This window comes from Panulirus ornatus, chromosome 55 (assembly GCF_036320965.1).
Source record: "Panulirus ornatus isolate Po-2019 chromosome 55, ASM3632096v1, whole genome shotgun sequence".
Lineage (NCBI taxonomy): Eukaryota > Metazoa > Arthropoda > Malacostraca > Decapoda > Palinuridae > Panulirus > Panulirus ornatus.
The window spans coordinates 35,871,090-35,891,747 of record NC_092278.1 but is presented as its reverse complement, the minus strand read 5'-3'; the positions used below and the strand labels follow the sequence as shown (position 1 = coordinate 35,891,747).

General features: G+C 48.1%; 1 protein-coding gene across 1 annotated transcript in view; it reads right to left on the bottom strand.

Moving 5' to 3' along the window:
- Positions 1–1,224: 1,224 nt before the first annotated feature.
- Positions 1,225–20,658, bottom strand: part of LOC139765692 (uncharacterized) — a 78,566-nt gene continuing 59,132 nt past the window's right edge. The window contains exons 3-8 of the mRNA XM_071693454.1: positions 8,576–8,748; positions 7,801–7,957; positions 5,406–5,519; positions 4,197–4,343; positions 3,702–3,914; positions 1,225–3,628 (exon numbers count right to left, since the gene is read on the bottom strand). Coding sequence (XP_071549555.1) covers positions 2,594–3,628; positions 3,702–3,914; positions 4,197–4,343; positions 5,406–5,519; positions 7,801–7,957; positions 8,576–8,748 — 1,839 coding nt within the window. The 3' untranslated portion in view covers positions 1,225–2,593. The remainder of the gene's footprint in view (positions 3,629–3,701; positions 3,915–4,196; positions 4,344–5,405; positions 5,520–7,800; positions 7,958–8,575; positions 8,749–20,658) is intronic.

Sequence of the window (20,658 nt, the reverse complement as noted above, 5' to 3'; positions counted from 1 at the left end):
GGTAAATACTAACAATATCAAAATTACCTTAACTGGGAGGATAATATGTAGTAACGCCCACATATTATATACACTCCTATCCGTCGGTGTGCCCTTTCGAGGTCTTCGTGTTTGTTATTCATTATTCACTATTCTCATCATCAATACTGTGTTTCTCAAAAGTTTATAAGAAAAGTTGTGTTCAAGAAACTGTCACTTTCCAGTTGTTTACAATTCCATGCAGTTTAAATCACCAAGTTTTCGGGTGACGAAGCACTGAATTTTGACGCAGTTTCTAGTCACAGGACACTAGAAATAAACTGGAGAACCTCCATCTTCAAATGTACATCGAATTTATATCAGAATTCCTCATATCCTGGGCTCTAAGCACGAAAATAACACTCGTATTCATCAACACTGACAAACCAAAACAACTCAGCCGCTCCATGCTGAACGATAGTTTGTCCCTCCCCTACGATATACAGGATATGCGTACTTGCATGAGCCGAGACGGTATTTCAATTCAATTTCCCTTAAATAAATCTTCCTCTGACAAATCCTATTGATTTGTTGCTCTAGATGTATTTAGGAAATAGTTCTTAGTGTATCGACGATTGTTATCTTAATATATTCATCTTGCTTCTTCTGAGCCGTCTTTTCTTTAAGATTGATTCGTAATACAAGTAACACAATACCTCATACCCTATTCACCTTATAATAAAACTATCGAAGTATGACTTTTGGAGCTAATTTGTGGTCTCATTATAGCTTGTATCACATGATAATGAATTAAAAGGAGTATCTTTCATTCCTGATAATGAACTTCACCCCTGTTACTGACGCTTTGATATCAGGAAAGTTAGTAAAGCAGCTCGCTATCCATTGCTACCTAAATACACACGCAGTAAATACACCAAAAATACCGACATAATCATTCAACACGTCTTTCACTCTTCATATAACTTTTTTTTTCCTTTACGATTCAGGCAGACTAATAACTGGGAAGCCCTGATTAATACTTAGCTACTGTTCACCTCATCTTAATCTTTCACCCGAGATGGCTTCCACTGGGGCAAGTTTCGCTCGCTCCAAGTTGGTCCCTATAAAGAAAAATAGATTGGGCGAAAACAGATTAACTTGTACCCCGGCAGCTGTGCTATATAGGTAGGAGTAATACACAGGGATATAAGTGTCATATACAACTGTCCTGGTCTCTTTCAGGTTGAACACATCACTGTAAACAAATTCCTCAATGCCATTTATTTTATTTTTCTAATATCTTGTGAATGTTTACAAAGACTATTTCCATTTCTTTTCCTGAATCACTGTGAGTAAATACATCATATTACATAGGCTACTTAAAGCTTGCTTTAACCGTAGCATGTGCAAGGCACACATGGAAACCGTGGTACAAATGTACATATCTACATGTTCTGTGTCCTTGTTTACCATCAGAGCAAACACAGACTTATTACTTGTTTACCATCAGAGCAAACACAGACTTATTACTATCATATTGTTTTTATTCTCCTGAATAAATCATAAACTATCTTTCACATCATTTTATGTACAATTCTTTTTTTTTTTCACAAAAACAGAAACTATACATTTGGATTACAACTCTGAAAGGAGATCATACCAGGGACTAATTTATCTCCATAAAATCTTACCCTCCTGACAAGGAGTTGCTTAGGGCTCACGCAGCGCACAGGATGCAGGCCACATCCAACGGGTTGGGAACGCAGGTCGTATCCTGCGGTGCTGTGTAAGTGCGTGTGTCTCTGAGGGGTGAACTTAGACTCTTATTCGGTGTCTTCAGAATAAAAAGTGGCACATTGGGGTAGACGGTTCTTGTGATTATGTTAAGACGGTGTTTGTAAAGCTGGCTGGTGATGTAAGGCGTCCAGAAGACGAACGAAAAATGGATCACAGTTGTGTTCGAAAAGTGATTCACTTGTCAATAAACTGGCATCAGTTTTGGACGAGAAAAAGAATCCCTTTGCATGAGCAATCATGACAAAACTGTAAACCACACAAGACATGGCCTTATAAACACAAAACTCTTCACCTGCACAATGAAACTAAAACGTTGCCTGTAAAATTTCACATCAATATGCTTAGCATCCAAATTATTCGCCTCCTTTCTTAACCACATCACAATCAACCATCAGCCCCCAAGCACAATCGGAACAGAAACGTTTTTTTTAGGAAGACGAAACTGAATAGAGTCTAGTCCGAGAACTTCTTACTCCAAAGCATTTCACCCTTTCCCTCCTAATGATTGTAGCCGATCCCTGAAGCTGTGGGAGCCCCTTACAAGGGATTATGAGGGTATTAAAGAATGTATGTACAAGCATATATACATATATGTGTTCGTATATACAAGTTTGGGTATATACACACATATATATTACTCTGCAAATTAAACACTTTGGCTCAGACGGATGCAAGAAGCACAGTGCATGTGAAGATGGCTCTGGCACCTTTAAACATACACCTGTTCTGGGCCAGTCCTTTCAATGCTTACTGGCCAGATTGGTGAGATATGTACACGCAAAGGTAAAGTCACTGAAGGGCACTACAATTGTACATTATATACACAATGGTGGACTCTTCATATGTAAAAGCAATGTTGACAGTTGTGTTTACACTTATGTCTAACGTCTGGCCTGGCAGTTACCGACACATCCGTTGGGGAAGAACTAACCAAGGAAGATTCGTTGACCTGTGTTTTGAGGGGAGTGGTGAAGCTGTCACTGGCTTCACCACTCCGGGGATTTGGAGCTGACGGTCTTTCTCTATCAGTGGGGTTATCTGATGACACTTTGCTCGCGTCTTCACACCGTGGCGTTTCTGAAGTGGCCTTTTCGGTTCCACCCTGTGGATCTTGCGAGGCAATTCTAGTCGTCAAACTTTTTGATTCTTCGCTAGATGATCTTTTAACATTACCTCCTGGATTCTGTTCGCTAGGATTCACATCTCTTATCTCAGGCGATGGTTGTGGGCGCTGCTGGTCCCTTGAGGCCGAGGCTGACTTAGAGACCTGACCTGATACAATGGTTTGAGTACTGGTGTTGGACCACATCTTGGCCTCCGTGTTGGTCGCATTATCTCTTGTGCTGGAGGCAGCGACAGGACCAACCACCGCTTCGCTGACTGGTTGAGCGGCAGGTGGTCGAGTGTGGGCGGCTTCGGCAGACGTCTTACCAGGGAAGGCTTCGGCAGATGTGGTGGTGAAGGACACTCCTGCAGTGCCTTTACAGCCTGTAGTGGTGGGGATGACTTCTGCAGTACCATTACAACCCGTGGTGGTGGTGGTGGTGGAAGGCACTCCTACAGTGCTTTTACAAACTGTGGCGGTGGTTGGAAAGACTTCTCCGGTGCCTTTACAACCCGCAGTGGTGGTGGGCACTCCTGCTGTGCCTTTATAGGCTGTGGTAGTGGGGAAAGCTTCTGCAGAGTCTCTACAACCTGTGGTGGTGGGGAAGGCTTCTGCAGTTCCTCTACAACCAGTGATGGAGTTGGGGTAGACCTCTGCAGTGACTTTACAACTTGTGGTGGTGTTAGGGTAGACCTCTGCAGTGACTTTACAACTTGTGGTGGTGTTAGGGTAGACCTCTGCAGTGGCTTTACAACCTGTGGTGGTGGTGGTGGTGGTGGTGGAAGGGAAGACCTCCGCCGTGCCTTTACAACCAGTGTTGGCGGTAGGTGGTGGTGGTGGCCCTATTGATGGTCGTCATCTTGGGGGTGACATCTGTGCAGTCGATGACCGCCTCCTCCACGATGATGATGTGTACCTGGTCATCGGCCTTGGGAAGGGGAGGCGCGTTGATTCTCCATGCAGGGAGCACCTGGGTGCTGGGGAAGTGCCTGTCTTCCTCCCTCCCGCTGAAGTCCACTGGAGGCCTCTTCACGTCGCTTGTCCTTAAGGAGAGCTGGAAGAAGATTTTCCTCTTTTATTTCCTCATTCAACGTAAAATGTCTTACATTATACTCTAATCTAAGAAGCTTTATGTATGAATTGATGCTCAGTCAAGCTCTGAATCGACATTTAATAAGACAAACAAGCCCCCTTGATAACTCCAGATACACTAAGGAAAAGAAGAATGGATGCCTGGAATAAGATAAACATGATGATACACTTCATAAACCAACACAAGGTACGGCAGCCCGTACTGAAGGAGGGACGGAGGGAGGGAGGTAGCTGAGTTACTGACCCGGCGGAGGGAGAGCGCTTGGGACATGTTCCTCCTGAGGACGAAGACGAACTCGGCCTGTCGATCCCGCGGCCACTTGGCCTTCACGTCCAGCAGCCGCTCCTCCGGCAGGATCATGCGGTCGCTGTACTGCGGGTTGCGCCGCACCTGCGGCAAAGGAAGACTCTCAGTCTTTATCGCTCCAGCAATTCATGGAGTGACTTGAGATAACTAACCATGCAAGACGCGCAGTCGCTCGTCTTTTAACTCTCTTCCTGCATCGTTACTGTGAATGCTGGTGATTTAATGGTTCTCTGACCCCAAGTCCTAAGTCCAGAACTTATGGGACATTGCGTCTCATGCATGTGACGCGCTACAGACAAGCGGTTCTACGTGACGCGCTACAGATAAGCGGCTCTATGTGACGCTACAGACAATTGTGGTTCTATGTGACACTACAGACTACTGTGGTTCAATGTGACGCTACAGACTATTGTGGTTCAATGTGACACTACAGACTACTGTGGTTCTATGTGACGCTACAGACCATTATGGTTCTATGTGACGCTACAGACTACTGTGGTTCTATGTGACGCTACAGACTACTGTGGTTCTATGTGACGCTACAGACTACTGTGGTTCTATGTGACGCTACAGACTACTGTGGTTCTATATGACGCTACAGACCATTGTAGTTCTATGTGACGCTACAGACTACTGTGGTTCTATGTGACACTACAGACTATTGTGGTTCTATATGACGCTACAGACTATTGTGGTTCTATGTGACGCTACAGACTACTGTGGTTCTATGTGACACTAAAGACTATTGTGGTTCTATGTGACGCTACAGACTATTGTGGTTCAATGTGACGCTAAGACTATTGTGGTTCTATGTGACGCTACAGACTATTGTGGTTCTATGTGACGCTACAGACTATTGTGGTTCAATGTGACGCTAAGACTATTGTGGTTCTATGTGACGCTAAGACTATTGTGGTTCTATGTGACGCTACAGACTATTGTGGTTCAATGTGACGCTAAGACTATTGTGGTTCTATGTGACGCTACAGACTATTGTGGTTCTATGTGACGCTAAGACTATTGTGGTTCTATGTGACGCTACAGACTATTGTGGTTCTACCATATAAAAGTACAGTGAAGTATGGTAACAGGTCATAGTAACGTGGGGTGGGTGGGTGGGTGGAGGGCGGTGGTGGGTGGTCGTACCTCGTGTATGGCGTAGTAGTACTTGTTGTCACGTCTGTTGTAGCAGTTGAGGAGCAGCTGGACGACCTCCTCGGCCGTCGTGCGATCCGACACCAGTAACGACTTGTACTGCGACTGCGACATTGAGAAGGGGGGAAGGGAAGAGTTAGTATGGTACTTACGTCAAGTGCTCTAACGTAAAAGGAGACGGGGATGTCAAGTTACAGACCCGTTGAGCATGACGGTACGACCCGTTGAGCACGACGGTACGACCCCTTGAGCACGACGGTACGAGCTTTGAGCATGACGGTACGACCCTTGAGCATGACGGTACGAACCGATGACCATAACGATACGACCCGCTAAGCATAACGGTACGACCCTTGATCATGACGGTACGACCCTTGATCATGACGGTACGACCCTTGAGCATGACGGTAGAACTCCTATCATGACGGTACGACCCTTGAGCATGACGATACGACCCTTGAGCATGACGGTATGACCCTTGAGTATGACGGTACGACCCTTGAACATGACGGTAGAACTCCTATCATGACGGTACGACCCTTGAGCATGACGATACGACCCTTGAGCATGACGGTACGACCCCTCGACCATGACGGTATGACCCATATCAAGACGGTACGACCCTTAAGCATGAGGGTGCGACCCGTTGATCACGACGGTACGACCCTTGATCACGACGGTGCGACCCTTGGGCAAGGCGATAAAGATCCATTGGGTTTCATGGCCTAGCCTTTCATTTGACGCCCTAAGTGTCAGATGATCAAGGGCAAACCCATCAAACTCAAGGGTCGCACCGTCGTGCTCAAGAGTCGTACCGGCATGCTCAAGGGTAGTACCGTCGTGCTTAAGGGTCGTGCCGTCGTGCTCAGGGGTCGTACCGGCGTGCTCACGGTGTCGCACCGGCATGATCAAGGGGTAATTCCGTCGTACTCAAGGGTCGTACCGTCGTGATCAAGTGTTGTACCGTCGTGCTCAAGGGGTCGTATTGTACCGTCGTGCTCAAAGGGTCGTTCCGGCGTGCCCAAGGGTCGTTCCGGCGTGCTCAAGGGGGTTACGTTAAAGCACAATAAGCAGTCGGTTACCCCAACACAGCAACGGAAGACACACTCCATTTGGTCGGCTCTGTGTGTACAGTCATACAGCTCAGAAGCCTCCATATATATTTAGACATTGTTCAAAATAAATAAAAAGTCTATTTCTTGCTAAAAGCCTGTTTGGTCATCATCATACCACTAATTCAAGATAGTGGCTGAGATGGCTTCCAAATCTGGAAATGAAAAAAAATATCTGCAAATATGACTCACTATCATAATTAAAATAATCATAACTTGAGTAAAAAAAAATATCTTTAGCCAAATTCATCTAAGTGTAATTCGAAAGACTATCACTAAACCATTAAGTTTAATACATCGTAAGAAATCATGTCTAAGATTACCAGTTAATATGACTGGGTTAAAAAGTGATACTTGATGCAAATCAATTCAGTCAGAAATACACCGTTGATGCAAACAACCATATCAGTTGACTCTGAAAATGAAAACAAAGTATAGGGAAAAAGGAATACACCGCTGATGCAAACAATCATATCAATTGACTTTGAAAATGAAAACAAAGTATAGGGGAAAAAGGTCGCAGACAGGGAATACAGAAAATGGAAGTGTAAATGGGTTATACAAACAAAGTATAAAAAAACGAAGAGTGAATATTGGCGTAAACAAGTGAAAACAGGAAGAGGTGAAAGTACCTAGAGACAACCTAAACAGGAAATTAGGTTGTGAGTTGGAGAGCGAACACAAAAAATTAATTGCCAAGTTACGTCTCTCGGAAGTACAAGTGTAAGCGAGTCGGAGGGGGTGATGAGTTGGTGGAAACGGGTGATGGGTTGGTGGAAAGGGGTGATGGATTGGTGGAAAGGGGTGATGGGTTGGTGGAGAAGGGTGATGGGTTGGTGGAGAAGGGTGATGGGATAGTGGAGAAGGGTGATGGGATGGTGGAGAAGGGTGACAGGAGGGTGGAGAAGGGTGATGGGATTGTGGAGGGGTGATGGGATGGTGGAGAAGGGTGATAGGAGGGTGGAGAAGGGTGATGGGATTGTGGAGGGGTGATGGGATGGTGGAGAGGGGTGATGGGTTGGTGGAGAAGGATGATAGGATGAAGGAGAAGGGTGATGGGGTGGTGGAGAGGGGTGACAGATGATGGGATGGGGCAGTTGGAACCATGGATATTGGGGACGTGAGGGAGAGAGAGAGAGAGAGAGAGGGAGTTGACCATCTATTAAAGCAAGAGTGAGGGAGGGAGGGAGGGATTTCTGTGGTCGTGGGAGGAGGGTGAGGGTGGCGGCGTCGGCGGTCGTGGAGGATGACTGAGGCGAGGTCCCACTACTCACCCCTGGCATGAGGAGCGTGTCGTGCACCTTGACCACCCCACCACGACGCATCTGGAGGGCGAACCTCGAGTCGCCGGGAGGCCTGCAGAGCGCCAGCTGCGCCGGCCGGGCCCCGTCCTCCAGTACGAGCAGCGAGCGCACCGGCGCACCTGACCACCTGCAACACAGAGAACCACCTGAGTTAGCCAACGCTTAGGTATCCGTGCAACACAACCACCTGTGTTAGCTAGCCCGCATCAACTGCAACATAGTCACCTGATCTAGACAACACATAATTCTATATCAACTGTAACACGCAACCACCTGAGCAACACACATAACTAACATCCATACCATCTGGGCAAAACATCACATATATCTACACCTTCTGTTGTAACACAGCCACCTGGGCCAGGCAACACTTAGACATCACACTACCTGGAACACCGAGCTAACACGTACGTCTTTGGCCATCAAATGGTTACAAATGACAAAAGAGTATAGAGACCTAATCATTTTACTGATACTCAAACTCAACAGCAACTTCTACCCTTGAGCACAATGGTACAACCCTTGAGCACGTACAACTCTTCAGCACGGTGGTACGACCCTTGAGCACAATGGTAGAACCCTTAAGCAAGACTGTATTACCCTTAGGTATGATGGGCTGGCCTTTTTCCCTGACCTTTCTGGAGGAAGTCAAAGGCCAGGCGATCATAACCCCAAGGGTCGTACCGATGTGGTCAAGGAGGTGGCTTAAACAACACATGACAGGAGGTTTGAGGCGGTACCATACCTGCGAACGGTGACCTCCATGGTGAGGTAGAAGAGGTTGGGGTCGCGATGCCTCATGCGATACTTGGAGAGCAGGAGGGCCACCACCTCCCGGCAGGTGGCGCGCGAGCTCACCGAGATCGTCTTGTACTCGATGTCTGAGCGGAGGCACTTGGCGAACACCCTGATGGTCGTCTGCGGAGAGGAAGTGGTGTTGTGAGGTTACCGTTCCTGGTTCTCAAGGATGATGTGGAACGCATCCGTCAGAGGCAAGAAGGAGAGACGGGATAAACATGGGATAATGCGGTAAATTGGTAAGGCATGGAGGCTTAAATGCTAAAAGACGCATTCAGAGATCTCCACGTGTACAGTAAGAATGTAAAAGATTTTAGAATTGTCTCTTAACACCTGTAGAAGGCGTTCCTCAACCACGGAGAACAGGGGAACTTCGAGACGTGGACTAAATCCTGTGGGTCTGGGGTTCTTGGTGACAGTGTCGAGCGGGTGTGTGTGTGTGTGTGTGTTGGTGACGAGGGAGGGAGGAGGAGGGAGAGGAGGCTTGTTAGGACTAGAGCCGGAACGTCGGAATTTCCTGAGTAATGGTCGGATGCAGGATGAACGAGAGGGGGTCTGCTGGCTCACGGCCTTCATCAAACACCCACCCGTATACCATCTTACTAACATCTTTGTCTTCACTTGCACAAGACAACCTCCCCCCTACGACTATATGACCAGAGCACCCTCGGAGGAGTGTAGTCTCCACCAGGTGACTACCGGAGGAGGAGGAGGAGGAGGAGGAGGAGGAGGACCAGTGCCTCACCGTAGTCCTCGCTCGTCGGACGTGACCACACGACAATCTTGAGTGCGTCAGTGGCTCCCGTGTCAAGCAACATGATGCTGGCGAGCCCTGAATCACAGGATTTTATAACCCGTAAATTACCAAGAAGTGTTCTTGACGCGAGGTGGCTTGGGGAGACCTTCACACCCCCTCCACACACACACACACACACACACCCCAAGGTCGACTCCCGAGACGAAGGCTGAACTCCGCCTCCGCCTTCAACTGCATCTTATCCTCCTTCCCTCCCTTCCTTCCATCTCACTAGTACTACCACCATCACCATCCCACCAAGAACCACACACACACACACACACACAAACACAGACACATACACACACACACACACACACACACACACACACACACACACACACACACAATACGAGCGTAAGTGATATTAGAACCATCTCCAAAACCAGAAGGTGTTAAAAAAAAATGACTTTGCCAGATGGTGATTATAACTTGACCTTGTCAAGCTGAATGGCCCTAATCACACACAAACCTCAAGACAAAGAATAGACCAAACAAGCGAACTGCCGCTAACAGCAGTCCAGGAATTTATCCCCCATTCTGACGTGTCTGACTTAACACTGGTATTGGATCAAGTTGTCAAATATGACAATGTCCACACTGCTTTGTAACTGGGTGGTGAAGCTGCGACAGATTCCGCGCGTCATCATCTGCAATCCGACTTAAGACTGGTAACTGAGCTCACAAGTCGTAAGTGAATCTTGATATCGATAAAGGCAGTAAAAAAGAATAATGAATATAAGGTGAATAGAGAAACACAAATAGATGTAATAACCTCCACTGACTTAAAGCCAAGTAAGCAGTGAACAGCAATGGCCAAACGAGAAACTAATCCACAGGCTTCGGAGGTAAGGTACTCGAAGACCAAGAAAACGACCTTCATTCGTTTCAATTTAGTGGTGCGTCTCCAGCGGGAATACTGTGTTTAGGTTTGGATGCGGTATTTGAAGAAGACATATAGGATCGAGAGAGAATAGCTGCCCACTACCGAGATGACTCAGGGCTGGGAAACAAGGCTTGTTCGAACCATGTAGACGACCTTAAGTTATTCAACCTATAAGAGAGAAGATCAAGACGTGACTTATATCAATCCTAACACAGGTTTCGATAGTACTGATCTGGAGCAGATATTTAAGAATGGGTCAGTTTGACGTCACCCTACAGTACTGGATGCCAATTCAGCAGGTGTCTCGTAACGAGGCAGTTTGTCTTGAAGAAGACTGTTAACATGAGGGATAAGTACCAACACGAGGAGCTCATGGTATAACACCATGTACTACGTTCCAAAACAGATCTGACGAGTGCCTCGCTTTTTAAGTCCACGTCTAACACAAGCTGAACCTACGTAATGAATCACACACAAAAAAAAACATTTCTCCGTAAATCATTGGGTTTTGTACACTCTCCACACTATCATCCATGTTTTATGATACCTCTATTCTCACAGAGAGTCTCGAAGTGATGATCCATCGCCACAATTTCTTTCTGTTTGCAAATCCTTTATGATGTCGAGTCGTTGATACAGTACCCGAATGTGTTACTCTGATACCCTTTCGACCTTCTGTATTATTACAATTGTTAATGACATTGCTCCTTGCTCCTTCTTTTCCCACGGAAGGTCCTACTCTCGCCTTCACCTAACCCACCTGCTATGTGCTCTTCACACCCAGACGCTAGCTCACCTGTCACCCTTCTACGTCCATGTATTGTACCCACTGCACACTCTGTGCTTGCCTCCACCTACCTACCCCCTGCTATGTGTCCTTCACTCACACTATCACAGGTTCACTTGTCACCCTTCTGCGTCGATGTATTATACCCCACCGTACGCTTTACGCCCGACTCCACTAACCCCTCACTAAGTGCCATTCACCTACGCTATCACAGAAACGCCCTGTCTAGGTGTACTCAGATGACAAAGCCTTTCAGATGAGCGGTGTGAGTGGCATCGACGAGCGTGGGTGGAGGAGGCCCTCACACTTGGGAGGACGGGAGTGGAGTGCAGTCAGTCAGTACTCGCAGAGGGGAGGAGGTAGAGGTGGGTTAGCTGCTCGAGGGTTGGTCGTGGAGGGAGGTAAGGAGGGGCAGGAGAGGCAGAGGCAGCACAGGTGCAGGCGAGCCGGATGCCAGCCAGCAGTTGAAGACCTCCATCTTCCCAGACATTACCTGACGGGAGCACACTCACGCCCCTGATCCACAGGAAATTCCTCACTGTAATCACCCGCTGAGGCTTGCATCACGCCGCCTCTTAACGACCGTCGACCTTCAACACGCTGTCGTTACCACTTAATTGCCTGTATCACGCCGTCAAGGACAGCCTAAGACCCCACCCCGTCCTCGTATTACACATCGGTTAATGGCAGTAATGGTGGAAAAATTCATTAATTCAATATGTCATCAAGGATGAACGGCATCATCCCGGCCTCTCCGTGCTCAGGATGACGCAGTCAGTCATCAGTGAAGGAGATGTATGACTGAGTGACGTCATCATTCATCATCAGTTGGATGTAGCATCACCTCAAAGAGGCCTTGGATAATGGAATGTATCTATCGTCTTCCAGGCAAGACGAAGGAGTGGAAACTGGAGTTAGGGTCTGAGGAAGTTAAGGGGTAAAGGCCCGTATTCTGTCAGGACAGGTCCCCCAGCAAGGACCGTCTCCCCCCCAGCAAGGACCGTCTCCCCCCCTGCAAGGGCCGTCTCCCCCCACCCCCTCCCAGTAAGGACAGTGTCCCCAGCAAGCACAGTGTCCCCAGCAAGCACAGTGTCCCCCCACTGCCAGGACAGTGTCCCCCAGCAAGGACTGGGTCTCCCTTACACTGCTATTGTCCTCCTGAAGGACAAGTCGGAGCTACGCTATCCCTTCCTTCCTTCCCCACTCCCAACCACTTCACCTATTACCCCTCACCACTCTCCTCCACCCTCGCCTCTCCCTCCTCACCTTTCCATACACCCTCACTCCTACCCAGAAGACATCATCACAGGATATCGATCGAGTACTGTCACCCAGTGTATTCCAAACATCACGCCAACACACAGCAGTGATAGTCTTATCTTTATGAGGGTGTATGAGGGTCTTTGTGAGGGAATGTGAGCGTTAACAAACGCAAGAGTGAAGGTCTTGTGTCCCGAAATCTTATCTTATACTCATTCTCAATGTACCGTCAATCAGTAAGGTATGTTATGAAGATATGCTCTGCTATACTAGAATGTGGCTATGGTCTATGCATTCTTAACAGCTCCCATGTGACCCTTTCATTAATTGTTACTCTCCTCTGCTATGATCCTTTACATATTTCACTTAAGGCCTGACTTCGGTAAGGCGTTCAGAAAAAAAATGTACAATAAAGAAAATAAACAAAATTAAACTATGATAATAATAATAATAATAATAATAATAATAATAATAATAATAATAATAATAATGATAAGGAATAACAGTAATAATAATAGTGATAATAATAATGATAATAATAATAATGATAATAACAATGATAACAATAATGATAATAATAATAATAATAATAATAATAATAATAATAATAATAATAATAATAATAATAATAATAAAATAATAATAATAATGATAATAATAATAATGATGATGACAACAGTAAAGATGATAAATAAGAATATAAATACTCTAATATGACTGTATTCTGTTCTCTGGTCGTGCGAGGCACAAGTGTGAGTACATACACACATGGAGTGAGGCGAGGGAGGCCCACCTCACAACACAGGTGACCGGAAGCCACCAATACAATATGCATGAGGCTGTGAAATGGGGGCATTACCGAGGTACACCACAGGAGACTTAACGTCGACAGTTTCCATTACAGAGGTAGGGAAAGACGCCTAAGCTCTGGTGAGCCATGATGTTCATGAAGAGGGGGAAGGTTGGGGGGCGACGGAGGGTTTCTGTCTGACTAGATCTGTGGTGAGGCGCTGCAGGGAGGGCATATCTGTCGGTCACAACAGTCGAAAATATAAGCTTCTACTGGTTCCTGGTGATGGTGTTCGGTGGCTAACGTTACCATATATACGGAAACGAGAGGTGCAACACACACACACACACACACACACACACACACACACACACACACACACCAGCTCAGCAGCAGCAGCGTCCACGGGAGCACAGCGTCCCCTTCCGTCGGCCCGTCCTGCCACACTCACCCCTGAAATGCGGAAACCCCCTTGAGGAAGGACGACGAGGAAACACACCACCACACCACCGGGACGCCTCAGCTACCACGGCAACTCGGTCCCTTCCCCCGTCGCCAGAATGGCCCCCCCTTCAACCTGTGTCGAAGTCGATGGCGCGTTCCGTAGTCCATCTCCGCCTGGAGTCTACGCACGCGACCCACACACTGCGGGTTTTGGACGCCGCTTCTCGTCCCCCTCGTCTCACAAGCCAGTCAGTCGGTCATCCATATATCAAGACAAAGGTCTCTAACTAGACCAGCACTTTGTTCAGAGATGACTGAGGCTGTCACGACCTTTGGAATGGTTTTCTATCATGGCCATGAGCTTAACCCTCTCATCCACGAAGCTGTGTCATGACGCGAGGGCCTTCTACCCAGCCACATCACTTGTGAGGTGACAGGTCATCCATCATCCAAACCTCCATCGTGCTAATGCATGTGAACGGCTTCAGGTCTGCTGTATGGCTTCTACTTCGACAGGTCAACGTTTACAACGTATCAACAGATCAACGTTTACAACGTATCAACAGGTCAACGTTTACAATGTATCAACAGATCAACGTTTACAACGTATCAACAGGTCAACGTTTACAACGTATCAACAGATCAGCGTTTGCAACGTATCAACAGACCAACGTTTGCAATCCACCAGTCACGCTGTGGCTTAAGTTAACTCAATTACACGAGAGATCTCCAGCATCGTTCCTCCTTACCTGTTGAAAAAACCATGGCATGCAGTAAGATCTAGGGCAAAATAATGAGAAATTAAGTATTTCCTTGACGAGTATTGAGATGAAATATACACTCGCGACACAATCTTGGTCTAAGGGACGTTCCTACGTAGTGGTATACAGAGAGACGCGCGCGGGGTGAGGGGTAACTGCCTGTTTGAACTGTATGGCGAGGGAGTTTTACACCTCTCTCTCTCTCTCTCTCTCTCTCTCTCTCTCTCTCTCTCTCTCTCTCTCTCTCTCTCTCTCTCTCTCTGCCCCCTCAGCCCGTGCACCTGACGACGACACCTTCCCAGCACCTGGGGGGGTGTGTGGGTGTCACGCCCTCGGTATGAAAGGTCACGTCAGCACGACAAAGGCAAAAAAAAAAGCGGGGTGTGTGGAGAGCGATCAGACAGCATCTTCCCCCATCAGGTGCTCCTGCTCCCACGACGGGGTGTTCGATCCCTGCGTCGCCTCGCGGATATAAAGGTTAATAGAGAGGGTGTGTGTGTGTGACCCGTAACAGGTCGCGAGGTCGACCCCTTTTGGGTCAGTGGGTGGGGGCAGGACCGCGGCACGGGCGGGTAAAAGAGAGGCCAGCGGTGGAAACACCACCTGCACCACCAACAGAAGGGGGGAAGAGAAAAAAAAACCAGGACAAAACAAACACAGTAACAGCAGAGCAACAGAAATAACAGCACTTCAGCTGCAAATTAACAGCCCATCAGCGAGGGAATAAGCCCAAGCAGCGACAGGCAGTAACAGCAAAGTGACTCTAAAACAGCAACGGCAGAAATAAACACCAGACGAGCGTAAATCAACGCAGATACGGACGTCCTAACGAAACACGCCAGCGACTCTGCCAACCAATGATGCACAGCCAACCCACAAGCGGTCATGGAAGACTGGAAACCTTCCCACCTCACGTAAGGGACACTCTGACGCAGTGATGGTGGTTGATCTCTCTCTCTCTCTCTCTCTCTCTCTCTCTCTCTCTCTCTCTCTCTCTCTCTCTCTCTCTCTCTCTCTCTCTCTCTCTCTCTCTCTACGGCTGCACACGATGCAGCTAGAGACTGATCGCCTACACACACACACACACTACACTATCTGAGGTGTGTGGGGGAAGGAGGGAATGTGTGAGGGGGGGATATCCTGTCACTGAAACATGACGACCAATTTTATCCATAATTGTCGTAAGTCAGGCGGGAGGGGGCGGGGTGGTTTATGGGTTTGTATACTTTCTTTTCTTTTTTTTCTTCTTTCTTCCCTACATCGTCTTAGATTTACTAAATAGGTGTACCACTTGATTATGCTGTCTCTCTGTCAACGTTCATACATTATTAAGTCACCGCAGAAGACAATGAAATTACGAGGGCTTCTTCATCGAGTGTCGGGCCGTTAGCTGCTGGCTGCCGCTCGCCTCAACAGCAACTTTGACCGGGTCATCATCGCTCACACCACCACCTGACCACAACCTGCAGAAGGGAGCCAGGTCTACGCTGACCTGCTCGTCTGCACATTGTTCTATGAAGGGAAAGAGACCAAAGCTTATAATGGGAAAGAGACCTAAGCTTACAAAAGGAAAACAGATTCAAGCTGAGTGATGTTCTTTTCTTTCACTTCTTGTTCGCGCGTCTTTTCCAATCTTCCAAAATTCGTTTTGTACATTGCACTCCTGAGATACCCAGGTACCAGCTGGGTACAGAGGGACCCTGTGGACAATAGTGGTTAGATGTGGACGTCATTCCTTCGTCAAAGGCTCAAGTTTCGACCAGATGACCTCACAAACACCAGGCCTTCATCAATTTCTAAGAAAAAGACAAAAAAGAAAATAAGAAAGAACTGCGGGAAGAAGGATCTAAGAGTGTCTGACAGGGTGTATAAACTTGCCATTCAGACGGAAAAACGTTGTAATAATTAGGTAAGATGTGAGAGAGAGAGAGAGAGAGAGAGAGAGAGAGAGAGAGAGAGAGAGAGAGAGAGAGAGAGAGAGAGAGAGAGAGAGAGAGAGAGTTGATGCTTCCAAAGCTTAGTGGCGTAAGGAAAGAAACAGACATTACAGCAGCCCACATTCTGGTTAGTTTTTTATCCACAACTACACAACTGTGACGGGCCGCATTCGTGAGCCACCTCCGTGTATGTGAACTGACTCAGTGTGTGTGTGTGTGTGTGTGTGTGTGTGTGTGTGTGTGTGTGTGTGTGTGTGTGTGCTGCCAGCTACAGTAACAGCAGTAGTGCCATCGTGAGAAGGCTCAGAGCAGGATGCAGGGTTCGTGAAATCTTTTTGCTTTAGATAATCGTGAGCATCTAATTTCCTTATGGATGTTGGGCCCTGCCGCCTGGCTCAGCTCTTGATCAATCTCTCTCATAGTTCGATGGCAGGATGAACATCCACAATGCTGGTGAGAGTCAATAGGTATCATCACATGCCCGTACATGAATCACGTACGTGCAACATTTTGCAACCATGTTTCTCTAGCAAACATAAACGGGTCTAGAGCACTAATCTTCCCCGAGCCATGCTAAGTCTTGAGATATCGTCTACATCTGTGTTGTCTTTGTGTAGTCACAACGTCAACCAATCGTCTACATCTGTGTTGTCTTTGTGTAGTCACAACGTCAACCAATCGTCTACATCTGTGTTGTCTTTGTGTAGTCACAACGTCAACCAATCGTCTACATCTGTGTTGTCTGTGTGTAGTCACAACGTCAACCAATCGTCTACATCTGTGTTGTCTTTGTGTAGTCACAACCTTAACCAATCGTCTACATCTGTGTTGTCTTTGTGTAGTCACAACCTCAACCAATCGTCTACATCTGTGTTGTCTTTCCGTAGTCACAACCTCAACCAATCGTCTACATCTGTGTTGTCTTTGTATAGTCACAACCTCAACCAATCGTCTACATCTGTGTTGTATTTGTATAGTCACAACCTCAACCACACCTTGAGGCAAGTTCGTCAACTCGTCCTGGCGAAGGCGAGGCACGCTGTGAGGAAGTCATAACTCATGGAGTCCAGCGGGAATGCTACAGCCACTGCTGCAGGTCAGAGCGTCGACCTGGGACGTCCCAGGAATGGGGAAACGACCTGAAGAAGAACACCTCCCCTTCCTAACAACCCCTCCCCAACTCTCAGTGTCACTGTCGTGTACGCGAATATACCTGACACTGGCGTATGTACTTTCCCACAAGTCTTATACGCCATATATTCATTCATGAGAATCTATACAGGAGTTCCCCACACTGCTCTTCTCTACTCAGTACAACCTTGTTGCACCTGAGGAGGAGGCGCCCCCTCCCCGACCTGTGGCTTTCATTACGTGAAACAACTGGCCTTCACCAGCCTCACAGGCGAGGGAAATGAAGGAGGTGATCCGCACGAAGCAAATGGTCTCCCTCCTGGTGGTCCAGTCTCGCCAGCCTCGGCTGATGGTCTGCAGCGTGTGAGGGGTCACACCCTAACCCTTGGACCATGACGGTACGACTCTCCTTGAACACGACGGTACGACCCTTGATAACGACGGTACAACAGCTCTCGGGCATGACGGTACAACAGCTGTTGGGCCGTGACAGAGCTGTCCATGAGAGTGGCCTGTCCTGCAGGACCTCCAGCTCTTACTGAGCCACCCTGCAGGACCTCCAGCTCTTACTGAGTCATCCTGCAGGACCTCTAGCTCTTACTGAGCCATCCTGCAGGACCTCCAGCTCTTACTGAGTCATCCTGCAGGACCTCTAGCTCTTACTGAGCCATCCTGCAGGACCTCCAGCTCTTACTGAGCCATCCTGCAGGACCTCCAGCTCTTACTGAGCCATCCTGAAGGACCTCCAGCTCTTACTGAACCATCCTGCAGGACCTCCAGCTCTTACTGAGTCATCCTGCAGGACCTCCAGCTCTTACTGAGCCATCCTGCAGGACCTCCAGCTCTTACTGAGTCATCCTGCAGGACCTCTAGCTCTTACTGAGCCATCCTGCAGGACCTCCAGCTCTTACTGAGCCATCCTGCAGGACCTCCAGCTCTTACTGAACCATCCTGCAGGACCTCCAGCTCTTACTGAACCATCCTGCACGACCTCCAGCTCTTACTGAGCCATCCTGCAGGACCTCCAGCTCTTACTGAACCATCCTGCACGACCTCCAGCTCTTACTGAGCCATCCTGCACGACCTCCAGCTCTTACTGAGCCATCCTGCAGGACCTCCAGCTCTTACTGAGCCATCCTGCAGGACCTCCAGCCCTTACTGAGCCATTCATTGGTCTCGTACAATCTTCCGGCCTACGTCTGAGATTTCCCAACACGATGGAGTTGATCTCCTCACTCGGCAACTTGGAGATGAGTGCGTGAGGACCATTGTGTGTGTGTGTTCAGCGCCTCTTTGATAGGAGGTGTAAGAGGGAACGGCGATGATCTTGCTCGTCCTTTTCTGCCCCTTCTGTTGTATGGTGGATGGGAACCAAGCGGGGAAGGTGTCACAGAGAGACTCTAGAGTGTAACTGAGAGTTCTGTATATGTCCTCGAGTTTCAGGTATGAGGAATCTAAGAGTCTTGAGTCTGCGATGAACGTAGCAGAGTCGTTTGGTAAAGGATTTGATGATGGGGCTGACACGTTCCCTCCGGTGGAGTTCACTGGCCATAGTCACATTTAAGAAGCTCGTCCAACTGACTCAGATCGAGAGGACTGAGGCTTTGTTTAGACAACAGAGGGATTGGAAGTGAGGCTGGTGTGCGTAACTACGGGCTCTGGCTCGACTGGTGGTGAGGATGCTGGCGAAGGTCCAGTTCCTGAGGGTGTGGGGAGTGTATCTGGAGGGTGATGTAGGTGTGAGAGCTTGCTGTCATCTCTGACGCCGTTGGCGGTGTCAGACGGGGAGCCCTCCTGGGCCAGGTGTATCCATCAGGATGCACCTGCTAGACGCCCTGATGGGTACCATTAATAAGGATGAGAGAGCACTAGACTTTGTGTGTGTGTGTGTGTGTGAGAGAGAGAGAGAGAGAGAGAGAGAGAGAGAGAGAGAGAGAGAGAGAGAGAGAGAGAGAGAGAGAGAGAGAGAGAGAGATGGTATTTCGGTACGTGTAGTACACTTAGTGTGGGTATACAGTGAGTGGTGTCTGTATCTCCTGACTACCTCGTATTAAATTTCTGGACGGCAGAAACAAGGAGGAGAAAAAGAAAAACTGAGAACCTTCAGGTACATACTCAATAATTGAACGCTGGCATCACTATCTAATGGCCATCTACATAGCCATCTACATATGCTTGGCTCCGGGTCATCCACGTACGCTTAACTACTTAAGCACGACGGTTCGATCCCTGGGTGTGACTCTCTCTCTCTCTCTCTCTCTCTCTCTCTCTCTCTCTCTCTCTCTCTCTCTCTTTCAGTACGACTGCATTACCCATGAGCACGACGGTACGACTCTTGACAACCTAACAACACAGACTTTTCAGCAAAGTGTTGCGTCGACGTTCCAGGACTTCCACACCCTCAACACACAGGCTTTCCAGCAAGCAAGTGTTACAAGCTGAACGACACTGGAGCAAACACTCTGCGTTGTGCGGCAGACTTCGAAACACGAAACATTTGAAACGTTTCGCCATATGTGATCAGACCGCGCCTCCCTCTGGTGGCGAAGCCAGATAGTTCGCAGTCCTTCTTCAGTTTGCCCACACACACACACACACACACACACACACACACACACTGCAATAAAGATGATCTCACTACGGCTGGTGTGGGAGAGTCGGAGGACCTGACCGACCCACTACACACACACACACACACACACACACACACACACACACACACACACACACAACCCTCTCGGTCGACCACGCCTGCCTTCAGGAGTGGGTCTCATGCCCTCGCCCTCTCCCCACAGGGCGCCCAACTCACGTTACAAAACCGCTACACTCAATCTCTCCGAAGGGCTGCGTGTCACACCGTGATGCTAATGTAACCTTGGTTCATCTCGCTCGTAATAAACCGGCGATCATCAGTCGTCGTCGCGATGACTGCTAAACAGGTCAGGTGGAGCGGGAAGAGAGGGAGCGTTGCAGTCATCGCCTACAGACATGCCATCACATCATCGTCTGGAGGAGTGAAGGAGACGGTGAGAGCAGCAGAAGGCGCAGTGGTGCAGTGTGGCAAATGAACAGTAGTAGTAGTAGTGGTAGTAGTAGTGGTAGTGGTAGTGGTAGTTGTTGTAGTAGTAATAGTAGGTAGTCGTAGAAAGAGTCAGCAGCAGCAGCAGCAGAAGCAGAGCGTCAGCAGCAGCAGCAGCAGAAGCAGAAGCGATGGTGAAGGCAGGAGCAGCAGCAGCAG